The following is a 25,196-nucleotide window of genomic DNA, read 5'->3' on the forward strand; positions in this document are numbered from 1 at the left end:
ATGCTACGTCCCGACTATCTCCCAGAGCCATCCCCACTCACGTTCCCCAACCGGCGCACGGGACCCCCATCAACGCCCCGTGTGGCCATATTGAGAGAGTTCCCCAGTCTCACCCAGTCCCCAGACAGGTCACTCCCGGTGGCTCACGAAGTCGTGCACCACGTAGAAACCACTTGTCCTCCGGTTTTCGCCCAGCCCTGGTGTCTGCATCATGAAAGGCTGAAGATCGCCCAAGCTGAATTTGAACACGTGCTTTCCATCGACGTTGTGAGACCCTCCTCCAGCGATTGGTCCTCTGCCTCGAATATGGTCCCTAAGAAGACCGGCAATTGGCGTCCTTGTGGGGACTACCGGGCCCTAAACCTCGTCATCGTTCCTTACCACTATCCTCTACCGCGGTTACAGGACTTCACTGTGAACTTGCACGGTACCACCCTCTGCAGCAAGATCGACCTAATGAAGGCGTACCACCAGATCCCGGTTGCCGCCTCTGATATCGAGAAGACCACCATTACGAAACCTTTTGGACTGTTCGAATTTCCACGTATGTCTTCCGGACTTCACAGCGCGGCATAGACTTTTCGACGGTTCATTGACTCTGTAACTTGCGGCCTCCCATTCGTCTTCGCCTACCTTGATGACCTCTTCATTGCGAGCGCCACCCCTGAAGAGCATGAGCGCCATTTGCGTCTTGAAGTCTTCACTCGCCTCGCTGCGCATGGCATCGTTGTTAACATCCAAAAGTGTGAATTTGGTGTCACCCATACAGAATTCCTTGGCCATCAAGTCACTCCTGCTGGAACAACCCCGCTTGCCAGCAAGGTCGAAGCTATCACTAGCTTCCCGTGCCTGGAATCCTTACACCAGCTCAGGCGCTTTCTTGGCCTGGTGAATCTCTATAGAAGATTAATCCCGCACTGCGCCGACGTCTTACGCCTGCTCCAGGCCCTCCTCTCGCTGTCCTGAGCAAGTGCCACTCCGCTGTCGTGGGGCGCCGCCGCCCACTCCGCCTTTGCTAAGATCAAGGCCGATCTCGCGGCTTTCGCCCTGTTGCACCACCTGGAACCATCAACAAGTATTTCAGTTTCTGCTGCTCTAATGCCAGTTTTTTCCTCAAGGTAATCAAAAACGCGAGGTGGTCTTTCCTACCTGCATTACAACCTCTACCATCATCGGATTGCTTGGACGAGTCATTTCTAATGGGCGCATCAGCGGCCCCCAGTTTTGTATTTGCCGCACTTCTCAATCTAGAAACCCATGCACCGTAGTGCTCTCCTGTAGGTTAGGTTAGGTTAGGTTGGGTTGGGTTCAGTCAGGGCTCGCCCCCTCCCTGCCGTGAAGGACTTGCGACTCCTCCACGTGGGCTGCATCGCTGCGTAGTGCACTCTCTCCCACTTTTCCGCTCGCACTAACCACGTGGTACCGTGTGTGTTGCCAGACCACATCCTTCATTTTCGCCCACTAACCACTTTATATAGATGAGGGCAGTTTTTCGCATCTGATAAAAAAAAACAAAAAAACTTTACCTATAGTCCAGTTTTTATGGTAATATAGTCAGATTGAATCAGCCAGGTTAGAAACCATCGCAAAAAGAAAAACAAAAGGACGCTTGGCTGTTCCTAGTTGGGCTTGTTTCATTTGCCGTCCCCTTTTCAAGTTCCCGAGCCGTTTCATGACCTCCCACACCCACAGTTTGGGAAATACTACTGTGCAGCCCCCCCCCCCCCCCCCCTTTTTTTTTTTTTTCTTTTTTGTCGAAATTCAGTACTACATGTTCTTATTGGAATGAACCTATGATTGTGTGACTGGCTAAGTGTCTGGTGTCATACGTACGTGTCTGATGAAATGAAACTAGACCTTAGTTTGAGTGCTATTACTTGTTTTGGTGAAGTAGGACTTTAGCTATGCTGTTTTCCTGCGTATGTTTTTGTATCAGTTGTTCAGCAGCATGGAAAGAGAGGAGTGTAGTTCATTGATAAAAGGATTTTCTGGACATCTATTCTTCTGCAAAGTCGACTGTCGACACTAAAGGCACCTTAGATGCTAATCATTTGTCTCTAGTATTCTAACATTGCTTCTACTGACTACTATACACTCGGAGATGTCTTACTCTCGTCACCCTCCCTCATTTGGCATCAGGTGGCCCGCGTACAGCAGCAGCAAGGTCTCCAGAGCAGGCGAGTATCATTTTTATTGCCTTCAGTGTCGAAAATTCCTCTCATGCTGGTCACGGATCCTTTAATGGCGTACATTTCCATCCAGGTAGCATGAAGGCTGTAGTTATACATGGTAACGAAATTGAAAAACATAACTTGTAGCCCCCAATGTGTGAAGAAGCAATGACGATAGCTGTATCGTCTTCGTGCAGTCGGGTACAGTGTCTTCACCACACACACACAGACAACCCTTCTTGCTTTCGCTTCATGGCCTCTGCTTCACGTTGTCTCACTTCTGAGTCTTCTCTGAGTCTGACACGTGTTTCGTGACATGTGCAGCTTCTCGTGCTTCACTTTGTGTAGGACGCCACTCACGAGCAGCAGTGGCATGCTTCGCTTTCCTCCTTCACTCTTCAGATGGCATGTGCTCTTTGCGTGGCCATCCCATCATGAGTAGAGCCTGAAGTTTCAGGGTTTAACCCGATTCTTCCCCGAATTGAAGGTTCCTTCTTTAGGGTGAAACTCGATTTTTACCCAGCAAATTGCCCTCACTGGGATGTCTGTAAGAATGCACTAACTTACTTGTTTGGCAGCAAATGCAGTTACATCGCCGTTTGTACCAAACCACTACTGTTAGTTTGAGTAACTGAACCCAATTTTTTCCCGAATTAACATACTAGAAGTCTTTTCACACAAATTAGCATGAATTTAGTGCACACTTTTATTTATCTGATTTTTTACTCCCGTGCACATTGTGCACTGTTTCGTTAGGGAGTGCACAGCGAATGTTTTTGAAACACATGGTGCACATTCGTGGTGGCTGCCGATGGTCCTTGTGGCCTCTTTTTCTCATAGCCTTCGTCGGTATGAGTCCACAAGTGATTTTGGGTTCTCAAAACTACACTCTCAATTACAACTCCAAAATATGCATTGTTGTGCTGAAAAATTTTATAAGGCTTGGAACATAAACAGCGGTGAGGGTGCAGCGGCGAAAAGTGAACAAGCAAAAAAAAAAAAAAAGACAGGACGGTTACGACTCGCATAACGCGAAATTCAGCGTCAGCTCCACATGTGGTGAAATGAGGCCGGATGAAAGTGCGTAGGCAAATTTATTTAAAGGGACGGTCTCGTACCCCCCTGCCCCTTTCATAAAGTGTACCATTCGATTATCCTTTGTTGAAAATGGAATACTGCTAATTTACCCGACAAAACACGCCACAGTTATTAAATAACCAAATTAAATTGATAAAGATTGCAGAGCATGCCGCGATCTGTGTTGGCAACAATACGAACGGCCACGTCGCCCTGCGGGTAAGTCAGTGATAGGATACAGAAATCGTGTGCTTTTGCGCGTGTAGTGCATCGGCGTGAGCAGATGACTTCCAGAGGTTATACTGGGCACCGCGGCAACTCTCGTACATTTTCTTTCAGTTCTCAGGTGAAAAACGCACATTCTAAGAAGTGGCAAGCATGGTGGTTTAGAACAACTATGTCAATCCTCAGAGACAAGTTAAAAGTCGCAGGACAACCCCATCCACAATCACAAATCTGAAGTCGCTGGCCATCGGCGCGGGCGGTCGCATTACAGCTCCGACCAAAAATATATTACGCGCGCTGCCATTACACTCCCCGTTGTACGCTGATCGTGATTCGAAATGAAGTGTCGCTGATGACGTACATGGATAAGGAGAGCCCGTTTGTTTAAAAACCACATTAAATACTCACGGAAAAAAAACACGTGACTTAGCTTCCAGGTATCCGATTATGGGCCACATTATCGGAGACCCCACAGTCAATGCTCGGACTACATTCTGCGCTCGCGGAGGTGTATGCCTGAGTGTCCCCATTTCGAGAGCAAGGGGGATGACTCAACCCAAGGTGCTTCTGCAAGTACAATTACCATGACGACGACAACGTACCCGCAGACCGATGTCATACGGTTTTGGCTAAGTTTCGGAATCACCCCGGCTGTACCAGAGCCGTATATAGAGAGAGTTTTGCCATTAGGAGGAGCCTAACTTGGACCGCGTCATGCGACGTCACGGCTGAACGACCTCCCTCTCCGCACTCTATTGTTGTCCAGTCGTCGACCTGTTGCCGACGCCATGTTGATGCAGAGCGTTGGTCACGATGCATGTGGGAAGACACGTGCGTACCGCGTCCTTCAAGACCCCTTCGTCCTTGAATCCTTTCAGTTTGATAACTAAGCCACCATTCACAGGCGCCTGTGGGTGATAATCCGGCAACCCTGGTAGATTATAGTGAGTGCGACAAAGGTGCATGTCGACCAGCTGGTGAACTGCATCAAGATGGCGCCTACCTGCTGGCTGATAAGCGGATTTCGCTTGGATTCGTGCTTTTTGGGCGGTGCAACACCGACTCTGACGTCAAAACAGGCTCCGCCCGTGAAGCAGCAAAAGATCAACTTTCTCATCAATCAAACCTCTGACTTCTGCTGTGCAAGGCGTTTGTGCTCCCTATTTCTCTCTCTGCGCTTGGCCTGCGTGGCGGCCTCTCACTTGTTTGGATGTTCTCACAGTTTTGGGGCCACCCATCCTAGTGGTTGCAGGAGCCCCGCACACAGGGTTTTAAAGAGCGTGAATGTGTGTTTTCGCGTTTTCTGGCTCTTGTGGTGTGCATCCTGTGATGCTACCGATAGCTATTGTAAACCGGTGTGGTTTTCCTCCTTACGCCGCACGATCTCGGACCATTGTGCACTATGCAGCTGACGCTATAAGGCTGACATACTTTGGATTTTATCCCACTTTCCATCGATAGCGGTTGTAAACTGGATTCTCCTCCTTACTCCTGACACTAAGCACACATGCGATAAGAGTTTTGTGCGGGCAGGTGAATGCTGCCGCCGCAGCCACGATCTCGGGAAGGTCACCACCGTACACGTGGTACTGTAATAGAAAAAAAGAAAACACGCTCAAATAAATAATGACAGTTGAAAAAGGCACTAGCAGTGCCTTTAAAGTGCCTTTAAGGGAGAAAAAGGCACTAGCAGTGAGATTCGGGGGTATGCAATTGGGCATTGTGAGGCTTGTGTTTGCCCTTCTAGATTTAAAGAGATGGTCGCACCCGATTCATTAGATTTCGAAACTATAATGTAATTTTATTCTTCCTGAACCACTCACCATGGTATCTAAAATTCCAGACGAAATAGTGGCATAGTTTGATTGTTATTCGACGAAATACGTGACAAGAGCAGACGACAGATGTTGAGATTATTCTGGAACTCCCTCTCTGGAACAACGAGAAAACGTCACTCCCTAAGAACCAGTGAGGGTGCGACCTTGAGAAAAGGGATGCTGCGGGCGTCTCGTATAGTAGCGGATTATCTGGACGGTGCGTTTCCTCCTCTGAGCGCCATAGCTTCTGTGACCGAGGAGGCAGCACTGATCTTTAAAATTTGTTTATTTAACATCAAAGACTTTTCGGACAAACAAGAGATCGTTGTCCGATGCCGAACATAGCGGTCTCGGTTTCATAGATGGGTTTTTGTATGCGACCTTCCCCTTGAATTCCTCCTCATCTCGTACTATGTAACATGCTCAAATTTGGCCAATAGTCACGGTAAAGGGACAAGTACAGCTGTGTGTGTTTTTCTGGAGCTTGCTTCGCTAGTGCTCTGGCTATTACCTTTCTGTCAAAGTATTGCTCTCAAGTCCCTCCATTGCAAAGAATCTTTTCTAAATCCTGCCCAGTAACATGAAACAAAAACTCCTTTTCTTGGTTAATGCTACTTACTTCGGATTAATACGACAATTCTTCTATCTGATAGTGAGCCTAGATAGGTATTTAGCGCATAATAGAGGTGAACATGTGTTCTCGTATTTTGGCTTCAGTATTTAGCTTCAGTATTTTGGCTCAGGGGTCATATTGAACTTGTTTGAGCTGTTGGCTTGGAAAAGTGAACTTGAACACTCATTGCGACGGTTCATGGAACAAAATGGCGTGAACAAGAGCGACATGATGAAAGATGAAAGAATTCCCATCATGTTCAAGAGCGACATGTTTAAGGTCATTGTGCATAGCACTTATCGAACACTCCCAGCCGAAAATGTCTTCGTTTTGCATGTTGTCTACAATGCTGAATGTCTGGTCTATTTTACAGAGTCTTAGCATGTAACATTGCTTGTATGTAACTAATGTGCATGTTGCTAATGGAACATATTATTTGATAATTACAGTGGAAGTGTGCAGACGTTGTACGTGTCTTTAAGTCCGGGAACTCTTTGTGTCCTCTCAATTACAGACCGGTTTCGTTACTACCGGTTTGCAGCAAGTTAATAGAACATTATGTCTGTAATCGCATAATCTGTTATCTAGAGCAAGACGGTTTTTTCACCAATGCTCAGCATGGATTCAGGCGTGGGTTTTCAACTACCTATTACCCAGCTAATTGAAACTGTTCACACACTAGCCGACGTATTGAATAATAATGGTCAGGTTGATGTTCTGTTTTTGGATCTATCGAAAGCATTTGATCGTGTTTGCCATGTTAAACTTATGAAGAAGTTGTCTTATATTATCAATAACGAACGCTTAGTTAATTGTTTACAATTTTACTTGAAGGATAGGTCGCAATTTGTTGTCGTCAATGGTTGTTGTTCGTCCAGGGCAGAAGTGCGCTCCGGGGTACCCCAGGGTTCCGTCCTCGGTCCCGTACTTTTTCTTATTTTCATTAATGATTTAGTCAGACGTGTATCAGTACATTGCAAATTGTATGCAGATGACTGCATTGTGTTCAATAGTATAAACTCTGAGCAAGATCAGGTAGTACTTAATGACTCACTGGATCGCATATCTGAATGGGCCACGGAATGGCAGATGGATCTGAATCCGATTAAGTGTGTTCAAATGACAATTACACACAAACGCTGCCCCCTTTCTTACTCCTATTCACTAAATAACGTGCCACTCCGTGTTGTCGATACTTACAAGTATCTCGGAGTTATAATATCATCAGACCTGCGTTGGAATAACCATGTGGATTACATCACGAGAAGAGCAAGTAAGCGTCTCTGGTACCTTAGACGCTTCATGCGACACAGTACCCGTACGACAAAATTAGCAGCATACCAATCACTCGTCCGCCCTATCCTTGAATATGCTGACGTGGTCTGGGACCCTTACACAGTTTCCAATATTACGAAGTTGGAACGCGTGCAAAGGCTCGCCCTTCGCTTTATCTGCGGCTCATACGATATGCGTTCACCTGTTACTGCTCTATACAAACAGGTTAGTATTGAGCCGTTGGCACACCGTCAGAAATTGCATAGACTGAAGATGTTTTTTCAGATTTTAGCTGGCGAATTGAAAATTGATTATCGAAATTTGTTTTCGCTGAGTTCCACTCAACAGAGCAGAATTCGCCATTGCCGGCATGTAGACACTTTTCGACCGAGGGTGAATTGTTACCAGTATTCTTTCGTTCACCGCACCGCTATTGAATGGAATGCTCTTCCAAACAGTGTTGTATGTGCCCAGTCGTCGCAGTCTTTTTGTGATAGATTACATGCTATATACAGGGTGTTTCAAAAAACGTGTCATTCGGACTTTATAAAAAAACGGGAAGACGGAAAAATACGAGGTAAACGGCACTTGTGTGGCAACTGAATTTGCTACCTTGAAAAAATATTTTCATTTGATTTTAATTGAAATAAATTGAATTTCTTTAATTGAACTCCAAAATTTCCCAAGTCAACCTAATGTTTTTTTTACAGAATTAGAGAGCCCGTAGCGAACTTAGTCAGATCCACTAAGAAATCCGCTCGATATTGCAAATGGAACTGCCCAAAAAAAGTCCCGAAATTGAGGCTTCCAAGTTTCGGGTATTCAACGGCGCACCAAATCAGACGCAAAGATTCTTGGAGAGGAGGACTGCTCCTGCCCCCATGAAAGATAGAAGGTCGAAAAAACACAGGGCGGGAAAAAAGAGGCGGAATCATTTTTGCTTGCCGCTTATCAACGTATGGTGGAATGTCACCTGCCTTGTTATCTGCGCGTCTTGTGCTGCACGCCGGTCCGGCGATAAAACTGTTTTAGCTTCATGGGGGCAGGATCATGTCCTGCCCTCCGCGCATTTTTCCGACTGATTTGGTGCGCTGTTGAATACCCGAAACTCTGAAGCCTCAACTTCGGTACTTTTTTTAGGCAGTACCCTTTGCAATATCGAGCGGATTTCTTGGTGGATCTGACTAAGTTCGCTACAGGCTCTCTAATTCTGTAAAAAAAACGTTAGGTTGAGTTGGGAAATTTTGGAGTTCAATTAAAGAAATTCAATTTATGTTAATTAAAATCAAATTAAAATATTTTTGCAAGATGGCAAATTCAGTTGTCACACAAGTGCCCTTTGCCCCGTATTTTTCCGTCGCCCCGTTTTTTTGTAAAGTCCGAATGACACGTTTTTTGAAACACCCTGTATACGACTTAGTGAAATGTTGTTGTACGTTGAATGATGTATGTACATTCATGCCTTGGCCGACCTCAGTTGGCTGGCATTATAGTTAAATAATAATAATGAGGGTGGTTCCTGTATCATTTCTGATATTCTATCTGTTACGTTTTCAGGCTGCTATTCCCTACGACGCTGATGAGAGTGCGGAGATGCCACGTGATAGGAGGTCATCAGGTAAAATTGCATCGCCTCTATGAAGAGCTTTAGGAGTTCCCAAATTCTTTGTGCATCTTACTGTACCGGTATTCCATGTGTGAAGCATGTGCACCGCTTCTTAAATTTTTTCCCTTCATTTCCAATAAACAATTCGTGTGAGTTGGTGTTCTGAGGCTTGAACACTGTAGAAAGGACAACACAGAAGCGTGTAGTGTGAGTGAGAAAACATGTAAGAGCGAAAGTGGAACGAGTGAGGGAGTGAGTGAGTTTGTCCCTTCAAATGACACACCCTTGGAAGTAACTGGATAGGCGTGTTAGCTTAGCTCATCTGGTAAGAGCCCTGGATCGGCAATCCAGAAAATGTGGGATGGAGTCCTACGCCTGGCTAACCTTTTCAGTGTCTTCCTTCTTTCATAATTCATGCGAGCACTGCACCAGTCAGTTGGCACTGCTTTCATAGAAAGTGCTGTTCTGTTTATACCTTTGCATAGTCAGCTCATCTCTGCCTGTTCTTCTTTTCACATTCCCAGCTTATCTCGAAGGGTTGCAAGGCTACCTTTGGTGTTTGTCGCGCTGATATTCTGTGTGTTTACAGTCACTGATCGGTTTTCGCACTCAGAGATGGCACAGGTCCGGATAATCAAGGAGTAAAAAAAGAAAATTTGCTATAAAAATGGCTTCATTCAGTTCAGCGCCCATTGGGTTTTTATGCATGTTTGTTGATAAACACTCTTTTATTTCAATCGTGCCCACCTGTTTTCGCCAAAGGATATTCTGCCACTTTACACCAATGAAAGAACCTCCAGTGCCTTCGTCAGTTCCAAGTTCAAAGGACCGCATCTGGCACATTGCACTCTGAGTCATCAGTCACTTACTGAACAATCTCGTCATCTGTGATTCCTGCACATGACTGAATCACGTTATACATTGCGCATTACTGTTTCTCTTTGGGGCCCTTCATCGAAGGAAACAACAAAAGAGCAACCTGTGTCATTGTGTGCAGACTTTTGAAAACCATCGTATTTACTTATATGTATAATTTGCGCATCCTTAGCTTGACACAAAACTTGCTGAGAAAAGAAGAAATAATGTAATTTGCTCACCCACAGTTTCGCGTGCAAGTGTCTGGCCCAGCGCCTCTCAGCAAGTGTATAGCAATTGATTTGTGCTTACCACATTGTTTTCACCACGCTCTCCGCGTGTACCTGCTTCACAGTTAATGTCAACTACATTGTGTCCTTGCTGCCATATTTTTGTTTGGCTTGCAATGGTCCACTGATATGATGGCCAATACAGTCACTCGAACTACAAAACAGGTGGGGAAAAAACGCTGGACAAATGCACTATGAACTTACGACACAGCCTAACGAAGACTGCAAACATAGCGTGCTCTCAATTGTCAGTGCACCTAGCGGCGATTTCCAGTAGTATAGCTGCATTTCGCCGTATTTCACTGGTAGGATGGGCGCTAGTGGGCCCCACATTTTGCCTCCCAATCATGCTGACCGTCACCAGTTGCCCTGGTAGCACACTATGTTGCCGAAACGTTGCCCCAATGTTTTCTTCAAACGTTGCATAGACGTCGCTAATGTCCTCTTCAGGCCACGTTCTAGCAACGTTGCTAGAAAATGTTATACAACATTGCGGCAACATGACAACTGCAACATTCCACATAAGGGCAACGTTATGACAACATTTAGGTAATATTGGCCTGAGGTCGGCGGAGGTATAATTTGTGCGCTATTATTTCTTACTTTTCTTTTTTCTTTTTTGCGTCGGATCAGAGATGCATACCGACTGCAAGCACTTGCACGCCACTGTTAGCCGACTTGAGCTCTGCAAATCTCCGCTTCACTTATACTGGAGTGGGGCTAGGGGAGACCGCTTGGGTATCCCTGTAGGTATCCCGTTTGGATATAGAGATACTGTCATCAAGCAGTAGGCTCTATTTGCGAACAGGATGAGGCATATACTAAAATGCGAAGTGTTAGGGGCATGCTCATTAAGTGTAGCAGTGCGTACAACGTTTGCAACGGTGACCAGGATGCGTTCTTGTAGTTAGCCCTTGCATCTGCAAGAGTCAAGTGCACTCAACATTTTTGACATCCCTCCCTGTCATGTACTGTGTTTTTAATTCACGCTTTCGTCTCTAATGTAATTACCTACTGTTTGGAGCTTTAAAACCGGTAGGTTTCCTCTGTGGGTAAGAGTGTTGCGCAGTGTTATGTTGCTGGAAAGTCAATAAACAACGTTCAGGAAACGTAGAGCCGCAATATTTCTCCAACGTTGCTCTGCAATGTTGCATGAACATTGGTGAATGTCAAGTAACGTTGGTCCACTTCTGACAATGCTGCAGGAACGTTCGGCCGCAACGTTGCTCAAATGTTGACCTTCCATGTTGCTTGAACATTGCTGAATGTCAAGTAACGTTGGTCCACTTTTGATAATGTTGCAGGATCGTTGCGAAATGTTGATAAACGTTGCCCCACATTGGACAACATTCGCAACATTGCTGCAACGTCGAGGCCACAATATGTGCTACTAGGGTGCCTGTGCGGTAGGCCACTACTGCTTTCATGCTTGCACAATCCAGTGAAAATGTCAATATGCTGGCTCTACCGAGAGAGCCTACGCAACGTGTATACTAAAATTTGGGAGCATCATGTTTTATGAATATCGGCACTAGTGTTCCCGCACAATCTGTTCCCCCCCAACCTTCCCAACTTCTTAGGGGAGGAAAGGGGTGCAAATTACACGAGTACCATGCGGTAGATATGAAAAATCGCTTCGAACCAAAACCATTTTGTTGTTGTAGCTTCTATGGGAATCTTAAATGTGGGAGAATTTCTATTTGTTTTCTCTTTCCCCAAATGCACTATAGCAAAGGTCGTAGTTTGGGAATTGTATCCCTGAACGTCCCCCCTGTGGCTACGCCACTGTCGAGCATACAGATCATGTCCAAATTGGCAGCGACAGTACGCAGTGGTCGCTGTTTGGGGGAGCATGCTGAGGCAAACCAAGCCTGGAAATTCTAGCAACAGGACGTACAGTGTCAGAAATGTGTGTTTCGTACGTTAGCTTCGTGGGGTGTGAGACCACCTGGTGATGGTTCTCCACATAATCGACCACATCCGAAAAATGGATCAGGGATTGTATTACCCCTTTTTCCGTAAAAAGTGGGATGCAGGTTCATACAGACACAAGTAACTGTCTCCTACATTTATTCGACACAACTTGGGGCATGGTCTCACAACACCCTTAACTCTCCTAAACATTCAGTGTTTCACCTGCATGCAAACAAATCAGAATAAAAGCACACCAAGTTTTTTTTTGTTGTGTGTCATATAAGTATAGGTGATGCAAGCAAACGTAACACTGCATGCTACTTACACTCGCCTTCGCTTTATTAAATTGTAGTAAAGTGCGTACTGGGGAGGCTCAGTTTGATAAAACAGTGTATGTGCTTGTGTAGCGCATGAGTACTTTGTGCATTGCTTGTTCTTTGCTTTTTGCAGCTCAAGCTTCTCCACGTGCACATTTGTGAGTTTTATTGTGTTTTGTCCCCTTTTTGTTCTGTATGCTGTGATGTTTGCTCCTTCTTGGGATTATGCAACCTTTACGTTCTTAAGCATCGCTTGCTTCTATTTCTCCAAAGCTGATACTAATCTATGGCCACAACCAAACACAGTGTTAGGAGAATAAATAAAATGGCTCTGTCCTAATGCCTAATAATTTTTGAGACTGAGGAGCGAGGTGTGACCAGCTGAGGGAGCATGCGAACGTGATAAAGAAGTATGACTACTTCAGAACTGGTAAGAACATGTTGTGCATGAGTTGTGAACCAGGTTTCCAGCATACAAGTGTCCTGTTACTTGTTAGAGACAATAGCTCACCTGTATTGACGAAAGATGTAGTTATGGCCCACGTAAACCATGGTGCCCCAGTGAGTTATCAGTTGACGTCCCCCTTCCATTTGTACCCTTCTTTCCAATATGGTCCCCCCTGTTCACTGAACCTTGCTGCTTCTGAGTCGTCTGACTTTGCTCCTCAGTCTCAAGGATTACTAGCTATGGATAAGTAGCCAAGTGTGCACATTGGCAAGTTTTTTCTTTTTCTTTTCTTTTTTTACAGGTTTTGCCTACAGTGATAGTGATGCAGATTGGGGATAAAAGGAGAGGGAAATGTTGAACCCTAAAACACAAAATTTAACAATAACAACAACTTTTGAAATAAGGCAGTCATTGAAGATCTTTTATTGAGTGCACAACGCCCTATGTATAAACTTGCAGCCGTTCTTGAGCATATGCATATAATGTGCGAGGAAACATTAACACAATTTTTACAATTGCGTTTTTCAGGTCACCAGAGCCCGTTCTTAGAGGTATTAGAACCATTATTATGATAATAAGATTTGTTCAGTTTGTGACAGAATGCGTATCATTTTCACAAGCATTTCGAGGTGGACACGAGCGATGAATTGCACATTATTTCTTGTTTTCTGTAGAAACTAAGCAATTGAGTGCTCTGGAAATGGAGTGAGTGAATTTTTCCCCACATAACACTACTTGTCTTTGCAGATCGTTGCTGCGATTGATTACGTTCCTCAATTATGTGCACTCAATCTTTTTCAGGGACTCTGGTGCCGTACCACCTCTGCTGGCAGCAGGTAAAGAGAAAAAACAATAGCTTACGTCCAGTAAAACTAAACTGTTACATTCACTGTAATCAGCATGCACATGAAGTTTGTGCCTTGTTGTCCAAGCATCAATTATGAAAATTTCAGCTACTGACAAGCAAGAGTTCTACAGTCCCTCATTTGATTAACCAGCGTAGTGGAATGCTATTGTGCACCCCTCCGGTGAACTCTTGGCTGGTGCACTTTGTGCACAGGGATTTTCTTTGGTGCTGCTATTCTGTACTGCACCAAGCTTGTCAAGAGCATACATGTCAGGTTGTGAGGATACTTCAGTGTGTAATGGCTTGCTCTTGAGCCTTTTGATGTGACTGTATGTTTTTCCAGTCCACCCGTGTTTTGCAGATTCTCAATTTTTTTTTACATTCCTGCTCATTTTACTGCGGCTTATCATTTACTTCTTAGAACGCTGTAAGCATGAGTTTATTGAAGAAATTTCTAAAGAGCAGACCTCCCAGGGTGTCTACCAACCTGGGAATTGTCAAAAATTTTGATGCGACTGAAAACGTTGGGAAAACGTTGGAGCGGCCGCACTGCAGCAACATTATCGCGAGTAACAGTTTGCCCATACGACATGTTCAGAAGCAGAAAAGTAGGTCATCCTCATTAATAACTGACCTAAAAAAGAAAAGAAAAACGGGTAAAAAATGAGGCACCATACGAGGTCTTTCTATTGCAAGAAAAAAATAAAGGTTCTTACCTTATTAAATCTTAAATCTTAAATTGTCTTATTAGGTAATATCTTAAACAACAAACATGAACATGTATTTGTATTCCATTTGCTTGATTTCAAGAAATGATATGTTTTATGAAGGGACATGGCTAGGAAGCAGTCGAGCTGGTGACTAGAATACATGATGGGGGAAAAAAAAGAAAAACGAGATTAGGGAGATTGGGAAAAACGGACACACACAGACAAAGTTTGTCTGTGTGTGTCCATTTTTCATCTGTTTAGTGAGTGGTCTGTATCAAAGTGTAGGAGTAGGCACCAAGTTCCATCTTTGTTTTGGTCAGGGAATAGATCTCTACCTGACAAAAGTCATCATGACTTTGGTAGACAGACTGAATCCGAAACATATCGGAAGGGGAGGGCTGGGTTCCACGAATGGGCTATTGTTCGCTGCCTCCTATTGAAAGAAAAGTAGGACTGAAGGTTGCGTCCCTTTTAGAGACCATAATAATCCCTTCAAGACTGTGGCTTTCGGGCACGGCCTTGTTCGTCCCTAGCTTAATTGAGCCTATAGTTCAATTCTACCAAATTGGTGGTGCTGTTGTAGCACTATGACTTCATTTGTTTACAAACAGGGAGAGGTCTATTCATTTGAGATAGTCATGGAAAAGTCATGGAATTTGAAGGCTACAATTTGGTGGACATCCTCTCTCCTCCAGCCTGACTGGCAGCAAAGAAGTTTTTCATGGGAGTCGACGAATGTTTAATCCAGTGTTTCTGAAACTGTGGATTGTGGCGGGCTTAGCAGGGGGTCACAAAAGGGCTTGTGGGAACATAAGATATGGCCAGCAACAGTTTACACTGAAGTGACTTTCTGAATTTTGGTCAGAGCTGGCGGGAACGTATACACACTTGTGTACTAAAGCCATGAGAATCCTCCTTCCCTTTGCCATGACGTACTTATGCAAACCTGGCTTAGTACGATGGCATAGATGAAAACAAAGTTGTACAGGTCGCAGCTCAACATCGAGCCAGTTCTGAGAGTTGCTGTGGCACCCTCATTTTTGCAAACTGCTCCGACAAACAGGCTCACTTTTGTAGTCGAGTTGTATCATCAAGTATTGTTCCACAATGCTGTTCTGTACTTTCTGTTCATTCCTCAATTATTGTTTTCTGTAATATATCATGATCTTCACGGTGATGTCGTCTGGAGTTTGTTCTCGGTGACAACGCAGGTTACATGTTCAGATAGCTCTTGCTAAAGCATTTATGCGTTTACTGCAAAACAACTTTTCATGTGTTTTCGTTTGTTGCAGAGATACCCACAGAGCAGCCGTAAGTGCTTTGACATCTTTAGTGGATGTCTCGATCACTTCAGTTACATGATTCACACTTGTACCTGTGTGGTCGGTTATTTAGTACCACTAATTAAGACTAATAACTAACTAAGACTAGCACTAAGAATAGCACTAACTAACTAAGACTAATTTTTTTCTGCTATTCAATATAATTGCAGGATACACCTACCTGATGAGGGCTTTGAACAAGCAGGTAATTTTGATGTTTCTCTAGGTATCCTCTATTATAGTATATTTGTAGATCTTATAGTCTGTTCTAGGTTTATGCATCATCTTGTTACTCTTTTCTTTCAGGAATTCCAGAAGCTGAGATGTAAGTCGTTCACAAAAAGTGTGCAACTTGTGCCTCAAGTGATTCTCTCCATGGAACGTAATGGCATTAATTGAAACGAAACTGCCATTTTATCACCCGTTCTTTTTCTGATTCAGTAGGATAGAATTTGTCTGAAGTTTTCTTTCATGCCTGTTGCATGAGCTGATATTCCACTTTCTTGCCCTGGAAAGTTTCATATTAAATTTTACATTTACAGCACACATGAAGAAGTGAGCCTCAGAGAGGAGCCTGAAAGTACGTACTAGTTCGAACTGTATTGTGTATTGAGGAAAGATTTAGTGTAGTAGAGTAATTGAATATCTTCTCAATATTGCCGATAACAGACACCATGTATCCTGCGGTTAAAGCGGCAGATCGGTCAGTAGGGCAATGGAGCAAAGATGCTCCTCCATAGCCTATGTTACAAGCTTTGAGGAGCCGATGTGGAGCACAGATAGGAAAATGCAGGCACTGAAAAGCTTCTGTTCTGATCTGCTGTACTTAAAAAAAAAAGAACCCGTTATTCGTACCTCCAGAATGAGTACATGTTGCAAAATGCAGTAATTGCTTGTGCGGAGTACCTTTTACACTGTTGGACGCTATGGGAACCCTAGGCCGTCCTGCCCATACCTCGTAATACCTGCGCCTCCAGGTATACCCATAATCTCGTTGGCAGAGTTCCTCTAAAGTATGGATCTCCCCTTCCTTCAGGAATATAGCTAGCACCAATCTACACCGATTAATAAATTGTTTTCAGAGTACTAAAAAGTCTTGTTCTTAAAGTCTTGCGGAGTTTTCGATGTCACTCCCTACTTGTCAGATAAATGGCTTAAACGTGCCCTAAACCTCGCTCTAAACCGTTAGGGAGTTTAACAGAAAGTCACCTACTGCCCATCACTGGTGGAAGTTGCTGACTGTGACGTCATGGCAGTGTAAGCGCGATAAAATTCAACTATAAATAATCGATCACTATCGATCAATAATCTGCCTATCACTATGCAACGTTGCGCCAACGTTGGATGGCCGAAAGAGTCGTTGGCCAACTGTCATCCGACATTTTGCCAACCGTCGGCCATTGCTTGCTTGGGCACATTTGTTATTTATTACTGTACTGGGATGTGCCCGTGTAAACTTTACACCATGTGTTTTACTTCTCAGGGCAGACTCAGGCGCCTTATTCGCCCGCAAAGGTGCCACAATCGTAAGAGCTTCGCTTTCATGTCTAGCCTTTGCAGCAGTGAAAATGTCAACCAGAGCAGGTTTTACTTACGTGTTGTTTTATGTTAGGCCTCCACCAGTGTACCCAAGTGCCAAACGTGCCAGGCAAGAACGTACGTACTTGTTTATGTTAATCAGTAACTGGGGTTCTTGCGTTTTTGGTTCGTACAGTGCCATCTGGCTAGGTGCAGTGATACACCGGGCCATATTGGACAATATTGGGGAATATGTTAATCATGGGGAAGGGTGGTATAACTGTTTCATCATTAAAATGTGTTACGCAGATTAGGAAGTGAAAAATGTTATTTTAACGAAATTGTACATAGCAGTGTGGAATAGGTGCATTAGTTACAACATCTACGCACTGCTAGCTACCAGTTTATTTCTAAACATAAACAGCATTTCAGGAACCTACAGGCTCCCTCTTGTCATCATTTGAATCACAGTTCTGTACAAGGCCATATCTATTTTGTCAAGCTCTGATGAAGTGTCGGTTGTCTTAAAGCTGAGGGCATGAAGGGCACCTTGAACATTTTTTTTTACTGCATGGTATGAACAATTCTATATGCTTCGACACCTGAAGGACCACGTGGAATTTATTTATTTCTACAGAATAAAACTGGCGTTCCAATCGAGAGATATGCAGTACATCTCGATACATCTCTGTACATAAATCTTGTTGCAGCTTCCATCACTCCTAAAGAAGCTGCGATATCTCAAGGACGCTCCTGGAAACCTTCCTATGGGTTTGTGATGCAGCACATCAACTATGCATTGCAATTGGAGACGCACGTCCTTCATGGCCCAGGAGCTCCAGAGCAAGATATCATCCCTTTCAACCACCTCGTCGTGCGAGATACTTTTACACGCTGGACAGCTGCAGGGTGGTTCTCCGCACTGCTTGGTGAGTTTCACAACTGGAGTGGCGGCTCTCTGCAGTGGCAACGCTAATTTATGTTGCTTTCGAGTGTTAATCTATAAATACAGACCCACAAGCCTTACCCACGGGACAAACACGCGCGGTGAGTGCGGGAATCAGAGTTATCTTATCAAAAATGAGGTCACCCGACGGCTTGTAACCCTTTCCCCCCTCGTGTGGCGTGTCAATGTAACCTCCTTTCTTCGCAGCTTTGCGCTCAGACTACCAGCTGTCAAAAAAGAGGCGGAGCCAAGGGCTCATTTCCACGGATTTTCGGCAAATTTATTTTGGCAATTGCCACTGCATTACGAGTGGGATTATGTGCTATACTGAGTAAAATGACCACAGGGAACCTATTTCTGCAAAGAAAACGTTAGATTGCTTTGGGAAATTTCGGAGTTCAATTCAAGAAATTAACTTTCCGTCATATTGAAATGAAATAAAAATATGACCAATATGTGGCAAAAGTTATTGCCAGAAAAAAATTCCTTGACCGCATGTCTCTCCGGGGCCTACGTTTTTTTTTTTATTATTATGAATTTCTATCATGGTTCCCTGTATATGAACTCCGGATAAGCGAGAGATGAGTGTATTTACAAAATTAATTTTGGAACACAAAAAAATCTGTGCAAACAACAAGAAAACTCGTGAAGATACACCTGTATCTCGAACAAAAATATTAATCTAGAAATTCAAAAATATTGAAATAGTGGCAGATTTTGTCAGAAATAGTATCTGCAAATACCAACACTCTGGTTCAAGCAGTTCGTGTGGAAAATAATGTCGGCACTTATGCCATACATGCCATTGAGCGACCGAGTTCCTTGAATGAGTTAAACAGTAATGAACACCTTAATTTCTGCAGGAAACATTAGTCTCATGCTCAGCTTCCTTGTCCTCGCACCACATTTTGCTAAGAAAGGAAAGCCATGGATTGATCCGTGCGCAGTACACGAGAGCTGTGGGGGGTAGGGTGCGGGCTGGTGTCGGCACCATTAACGGACCGGTAACTATAGAGAGTGGGCACCACATAACTATTTCGTTCCGTTTCTCCTCTCTGCCCGTTTCTGGCATTTCCCATTAACGGACACAGAGCGCTGCGGTGTAACTAAAGCAAACAGAAATGGAAAATTCTCCCAGTCCAAAAAGCTGAGTTCGAAAATGTATTAGCATTCCCTTTTCAAGAAGGATCAAATACTATATATTGCTTGTTGCATGAACTTCCACGAATTCAAGGGTGCTGCTCGCCTCCGAAACAAAACGGAGGGTGAGCTGTCTAGGCTTAATTCGATTATGTACAGAAACAACAGTCAAGTGAGGAGTTCCGTGGTGTAATTAATTCAGGAACAAGGTAACACCTGTGTTTCTTACTGCTCTTACTGGTCTAAGACACTCAGTAGGCCCATCGAAAGTCAAATTTGAGGGTGCCAGAGGATTCCGCATCTCCGCCTTATTCGCAATAAATACTCAATGTAACATAGACGGTCAGCTTTGGAAGGAGCGAAATCTTGCACAGGACCACCTTTTGTTTCTGACAAACATCATTCAGCCCCTGTTTGGCACGTACCTTTTTTGTTCGTGATGCGATCGCCTCAAAATATCCAAATTTCGATGTCCCCTAGAGATTATCTTTGGGACATACGGAGGATATACAGAATTGCATATCCCGAACAACTAAAATATTTTGAGGAGACAGGCTGGATGTCCATGTGACATGCATGGAACATAGCTATAGTTGTGACATCTGCGACATAGTTTGGATCACATCACGAATATCCATGGGACGTACATAGGATGTTTTGACGTCTCCAAGATATTCGTGGTTTACTGGGCTGTAGTGCAAGCTGGTCAGTGTTATTAACGTCATTAAACGTTCTGCCGTTCTACGGGCTGCTCATCTCCTTCACTTCTGTCCCCTGATCAGTACACGCCCGACCACGACACATACCTTTCATGTCATCCTTGCTCACATGCTTTACCAGAAAAAAATGACTAACTATTTGCCGACTAACTATTTACCCAGTTCGGAACAGTATTTTTTATTGGTTCTGGTTCAGTTCTAAGGGGGGGGGTGATGATGTGATAAAAAAATGGTGATGTGAGTATTGACAAGATGGGGAAAAATAGTGGTTCGGTTCCTGTTTGGGGAAAAATAGCAGCTTAGTTCTGGATTTTGGTTCGAGTGGGTTCCAGTTTGACACCCTGATTAACAAAGACACATGACTGTCAAAGAAAGAAGCTGCTAGTCTCACTTGCATAAAGCATACTTGAAATAAAGCATACTGCATGGGAAAACAAGAACAACTCACCCTTGGATTAGGGATTAGGGACACGTTAGGGATTTAAAGATTATCTATGTCCTGTAACCAAAATTGTGAATACCCCTTGCCCATCTCATTTTTGCTATGTAGGTTCAGCTAATTTGACTTAATTTGTTAATATTTTTCAATATGTAATAGGTGTATCTGTTTCGCTCCAAAAGTTTCTTCTCACCTCAACCCTTTTTCTGGGAATTCACCTCACCTTAAAGTCTGCGAGGTGAGAATGAGGACGTCCTCGCCCTCACCCGCCCTTTTGAGGATGCCCACCGTTTCTCACAGGTGGTGTTCGTGCCAGTTGTCACAATAGCAGGCGATGCAATAATAGCGAACGACCGCAAGTACGTACCAAATTTCAGATGGCGTTTTGTGTAGTACTGTATTGGTACACTGTAATCTCATTAATTCAGACCCTAAAAGGGAAGATTTGTTTGAATAAAGGGCTGTCTCTGAATGATGTCGGCACACACTAGCAGCATCGCTACCCTAGGCAACATCATGGCTCCCTAGGCCTTGACACATAGTCGTATATTGCTGGAAACACAAGATCGTTCATATTCCAAAAAATAGCCTGTTTTCGCGTTTGCCTTTATTTCTTGACTGTACTGTTTGTCTTTTATCGTGACTCTACTGTTCCATGATCTAGAAACAAACTCAATGGCAAAGCCCGCGAACACAATTTCAAGAAAACGTCGGCAGTCTTCCACGACTTTTTGTTGTCTGCGTAAGGAAGACCTTCATAGCCTGAAAACAGTGAGGACTTACCTGCGTGCCGCATTCCCCCTCTTTAGCCGTCATCATTGGGGGGAGGTTAACTTCCGACGACTAAAAATGCACACACAAACAAGAGAGACCAGCACTGGTGTCTACTTTATTTTCAGGCATAGGTACTTCATCATGGGTACTTACTCCCCTTCGTCCTTTGAGTGGCTCTCGACGTCCGTGAGTCCTAATATGACATCTCCGAGCATAATGCAGATCCCGTCATTGTTGCACACAAGCTGCGGGACAGGACGTCCTCCTCCCGATGCCAGACTAGTCCACGTCTCACAAGGACTCTGATCAGATATTTAAGAACTTGGTCCCACACTTCTTTCACCCATAGTGCAACGTACAAAGCGTTCCATCGTTTCCCAGTTTTTGTGAGCCCTACTTCACTGCTGCGGCACCAACCGAGCAATAGATGCTATCGTCGCTTTAAATTTTTTATTCCATGTCACGTCCGCTGGCTGCGAGAGTGGTCTCAAACCGCCATGGGAGAAATGACGAGGATGTCCCATAGTGCTGCTTAAACCTGTCTTTGTAGTAGTGTTCCTCAAGTGAACTGAGCCGTGCATCGTCCATGACAAAACGTTCTTGGACTTGAAAAAATGCCGTCTGCTGCACACCCCAGTTTATACACCCAGTGACTACACCTTCCTACATTCTTCAATCCCTCAAAAATTATAATTCACTTTCACTTTGTTCCGTCTGCCATCACGCTTACAACTATCATATATCTGGGCTTCTCTTTTCTGGTCATCTTGAACGTGACTTTCTTCATTCCTCCAAGATCGGATGGTCGGCATTATGGCATGTCGCACCAAAGAGGAGTCTAGTCTATATTTCAGAATGCTGGTACGCCATCATCAGCAGAGCTATGGAAGTCGAAGAAGTTGTGACGCAAGAAATGTGTGTTCTGTGGTACATTCTGGTGAACACTTGTGACCGCCCTAATCACAATACTGTGCCTCCTCAAGAAGCGCTCCATCCACCCGTTCGATGCTTCGAAATTATTTGATTCGGCCACCATCATTTGCTAGTTTCTGAACGTGTACCTCTATCATAAAACCAGAAAGCCATTTTTGCACTGGAGTGATATCCAGGCTGACAGCTACTCCGACATATCAGGAAAGTTGGCTACCTTCTTTTGCTTCCCATTGCTGGATAGCAGGTTCCTTCTCTTGTGAATGGAAATGTCACTGCACGACTACGCGGCAAGATTTTAACTGCTGTTGACATTTCATCCGCTCTTGTACACACGGATGTGGAATACGAAATGTCCTTGCAGTTAAGCTAATGTTACGTCCGGCTTCTTGCAGTCTTCTCACGAGATTGAGCTTGACATCGATCGAGTAACTTCGGGTTTGAAAGCATCTGCACTGTCCTCCGTATGACCTGTCTCCATCCATTAAATGTTCCTGGTATAGCAGGTAGCCTGTCACCAAAGTTCTCTGTTTGGTCCACCTGCCTTCCTTGTGGTTATACTGAACTTCAAAGTGGGGCAAACAATCTAAGTCTCTTGGAGAGTACTGTTTTATTTCAGCTTCACTTAGATGGGCACTAGAATGGTTAAAATGATGTCTGTCGAGTTATTTGATGTCGGGCGTGGCGAGGAAGTGAGGAAGGTACAAATATTTTGGTTAGCAATTGGCATGAAACGAATATTGTCATGTCTTGCTTTTCATAGTTTCACCCTTTGTCAATCATCGAATGTTTTGAAGGAGAATTGAACAAGGGCATTTAGTTTAGTTAGGGCATCAGATTAAAAGAGGGGCACTATTTGGTGAAGTTGGTTGTCTATGGGGGGTCTTTGATTTTGAACTTTCGGCTAAAATAAGAGTTCTGTGGATGCATGTGCTAGAATCTTTGGCAGTAGTACACACAAAAGTATGAGTCATGTTAATGCTTAGACACTTTGGAACATCACTGTGTGTGAGACAGTCAGTGTAAAAATGGAGTTCGAGTGGTGTTTGCTGTTCGATACTTGGAGAGGAGGCGACTGCCGAAATAGATGTCATGGGGTAGAGTTAGAATCTTGACATCTTCCGCTTTTGGGGCTAGTTGACGCATTCTTAACAGCAATTGGACGGGGTGGCTGGAGTTGTGGGGTGGGACTAGTGGCTGCGTTTACGTGGCCGGTAGGAGTTTTGCTTGGGTCCTGGGCCAGTGGAGGTAACAAGGATGGTGCAGGAGCAGAACGAGGCGAAGAACTGTAGGGTGGGACTGTTGTAATTGCAGAGGGCTAGTCAATGGACCTTTTTCACATACGCGCCATATCCTAGCGGCTCTCTAGCGAACCACGCTCGGACCGCGTCAAAACAAATCCGCATGGATAGCACAAAGCACTAAAACCAGTCCAGAGTGGTACAGACGAGCTGGCGCCCTTCGTGCGGTCTCCCTACTGGTCCCCACCAGTGATGGCCAGTAGTTAACTACATGTAGTTAAACTACCTGTTTGTAGTTAAAAAGTAGTTATCAACTACTTGCAGAAATGTAGTGGTAACTACTAGTTAAACTACTATTTTGAGTAGTTAACTACATTAGTTAGGTTATTGCAGGCGCCAACTACTTCCGATTTTGTCGCAAGCTTTACGGCACGATTGCGCTTCCGACTTTTACCTCGAGTACTTCGAGAAGAGAACGGAGGTGCGGAGCAATTGTGCCGTGCGTGTGTACTAAATCTTCACTTTTATCGCTGCTCGTGATTCATATTTAGGTGTCCAAGAACACTATAGTATGGGACTGGTGTTGATGAACAACGTTAAGTAGTTATAGATGTAGTTAAAATACATTGCAGTAGTTAAAGAAGTAGTTTTAACTACCTCCCCTAAAAAGTAGTTGAACTACTAGTTAAACTACTCCATCCTGAAGTAGTTAGTAGTTATAGTTAAACTACTGTAGAAGTAGTTAGTGGCCATCACTGGTCCCCACATCTGTCGTCCTTATACTGCGCCATCTAATGAAGACAGAAGAACCCTCTGCGGTGCCTCAAGGTCATGTGCACAAGCCATTGTGAAAATGTCCACTGTTTGAGCGCTTGCTTTGGAAATTTCCCAATGTGCCCACAAAAGACTTTTGATTCCAGGTCCCCTCTCAAAACAAGATACAAAAAGAAAAAAAAAAGCCAATGTGAAAGGCAAATGGTCAGTCTTCATGCTACAGGAGCAATGAGCTAATATTTAACCTTGCTCTAAGTCCTGCTTTGTCTGTCAAGCTGTCCACCAGGAGTTGCCATGCAAAATATTTCCGCTCTGTGGTGCATTATAGCTGTGCGATCGAAATTACAGAAAACAGTCTGAGAATAAAGCAGCCGTGGAGAAGACTCTGTGCCTTGTTTCTTTGTTTTCTTTTCTTCGCAGCCCACTCGCTGCTTATACGTGCTTGAGCTATACCGCTGCACGTCACTGATAATGTGAGGGGAGTAGCATACGTCACAATGTCCCCTCATTCTGAGATGCGCGCTCTTTTCACGAGGAGGATTTTAAAAAGGTGTGCAGAACAGAGCCCTCGCGCTTGCTGTGTAGGTCACCTGCGCTCATCGTACTTTTGGAGGAGTTCATTTTATTCGTTGGTCAACACTCCGCACTGAAAAAACGGAAAAAAAATTCAGAGTCACCTCGGTGCTCCTTTAACATTGGATCATCATTGCTCCATTAATTCAAAGTCACTATACAGTTTTTCCAAGTATACTTGTGGAAGTGTTCAGGGTATTTAAGTCTCTTTTTCAGTAATGTTATTAACTGTTGTTTACGTTGTAGTATGTAGTGGTATATGCGTGAATCTCGTTTTATTTTTCCAGATATGCACGAGCACCGTCTTATCCATCTAACGCAGGATGACCAAGAAGAGTACTCTAGCTCACTGTATGGTGCTATCTACATTCAGAAGCTGCCGTAAACAACTCAATTTATGTTGACATTCCTACCTGTTTAGTGACTGACAGCTACAGACGTTGCCACAATGTAAGCCGTATTATTTAATGTCTTATTTAGTTAGTTAGTTAGTTTTTATGTAATTTAATATTTACAATGTTGCGATAAGTTTTACGCATATCAGTTACTCTGGGTTTCTTTTTATGTCCCAGTTTAAAACCTGTTATACAGACGAGCCCATTTGTGGGACAGTATTTCAAATAAAATAAGTACTTTGTTTTGTTGCTGTTCTTGA

The 25,196-nt window shown here is 44.1% G+C and overlaps 1 protein-coding gene across 1 annotated transcript; it reads left to right on the forward strand.

Moving 5' to 3' along the window:
- Nucleotides 1–25,196, forward strand: LOC135400482 (uncharacterized). Its single transcript, XM_064632313.1, has 15 exons — nucleotides 1–544; nucleotides 2,140–2,177; nucleotides 8,736–8,796; nucleotides 12,294–12,318; nucleotides 13,137–13,159; nucleotides 13,283–13,313; nucleotides 13,410–13,444; nucleotides 15,458–15,476; nucleotides 15,658–15,692; nucleotides 15,794–15,812; nucleotides 16,030–16,067; nucleotides 16,971–17,013; nucleotides 17,100–17,143; nucleotides 17,716–17,934; nucleotides 24,829–25,196. Exons 1-15 carry the CDS (start codon nucleotides 1–3, stop codon nucleotides 24,924–24,926), a joined length of 1,272 nt encoding a protein of 423 aa, XP_064488383.1. The 3' UTR covers nucleotides 24,927–25,196.

This window comes from Ornithodoros turicata, chromosome 7 (assembly GCF_037126465.1).
Source record: "Ornithodoros turicata isolate Travis chromosome 7, ASM3712646v1, whole genome shotgun sequence".
Lineage (NCBI taxonomy): Eukaryota > Metazoa > Arthropoda > Arachnida > Ixodida > Argasidae > Ornithodoros > Ornithodoros turicata.

What these genes read in the sequence shown, in the direction of transcription:
- LOC135400482 (XM_064632313.1), top strand. Translation starts at nt 1, where the DNA reads ATGCTACGTCCCGACTATCTCCCAGAGCCATCCCCACTCACGTTCCCC. An exon ending in TGGACTGTTCGAATTTCCAC is followed by an intron (nt 545 to 2,139) that starts GTATGTCTTCCG and finishes ATTTGGCATCAG; the next exon opens with GTGGCCCGCGTACAGCAGCA. An exon ending in CCTCAGAGAGGAGCCTGAAA is followed by an intron (nt 16,068 to 16,970) that starts GTACGTACTAGT and finishes TTTACTTCTCAG; the next exon opens with GGCAGACTCAGGCGCCTTAT.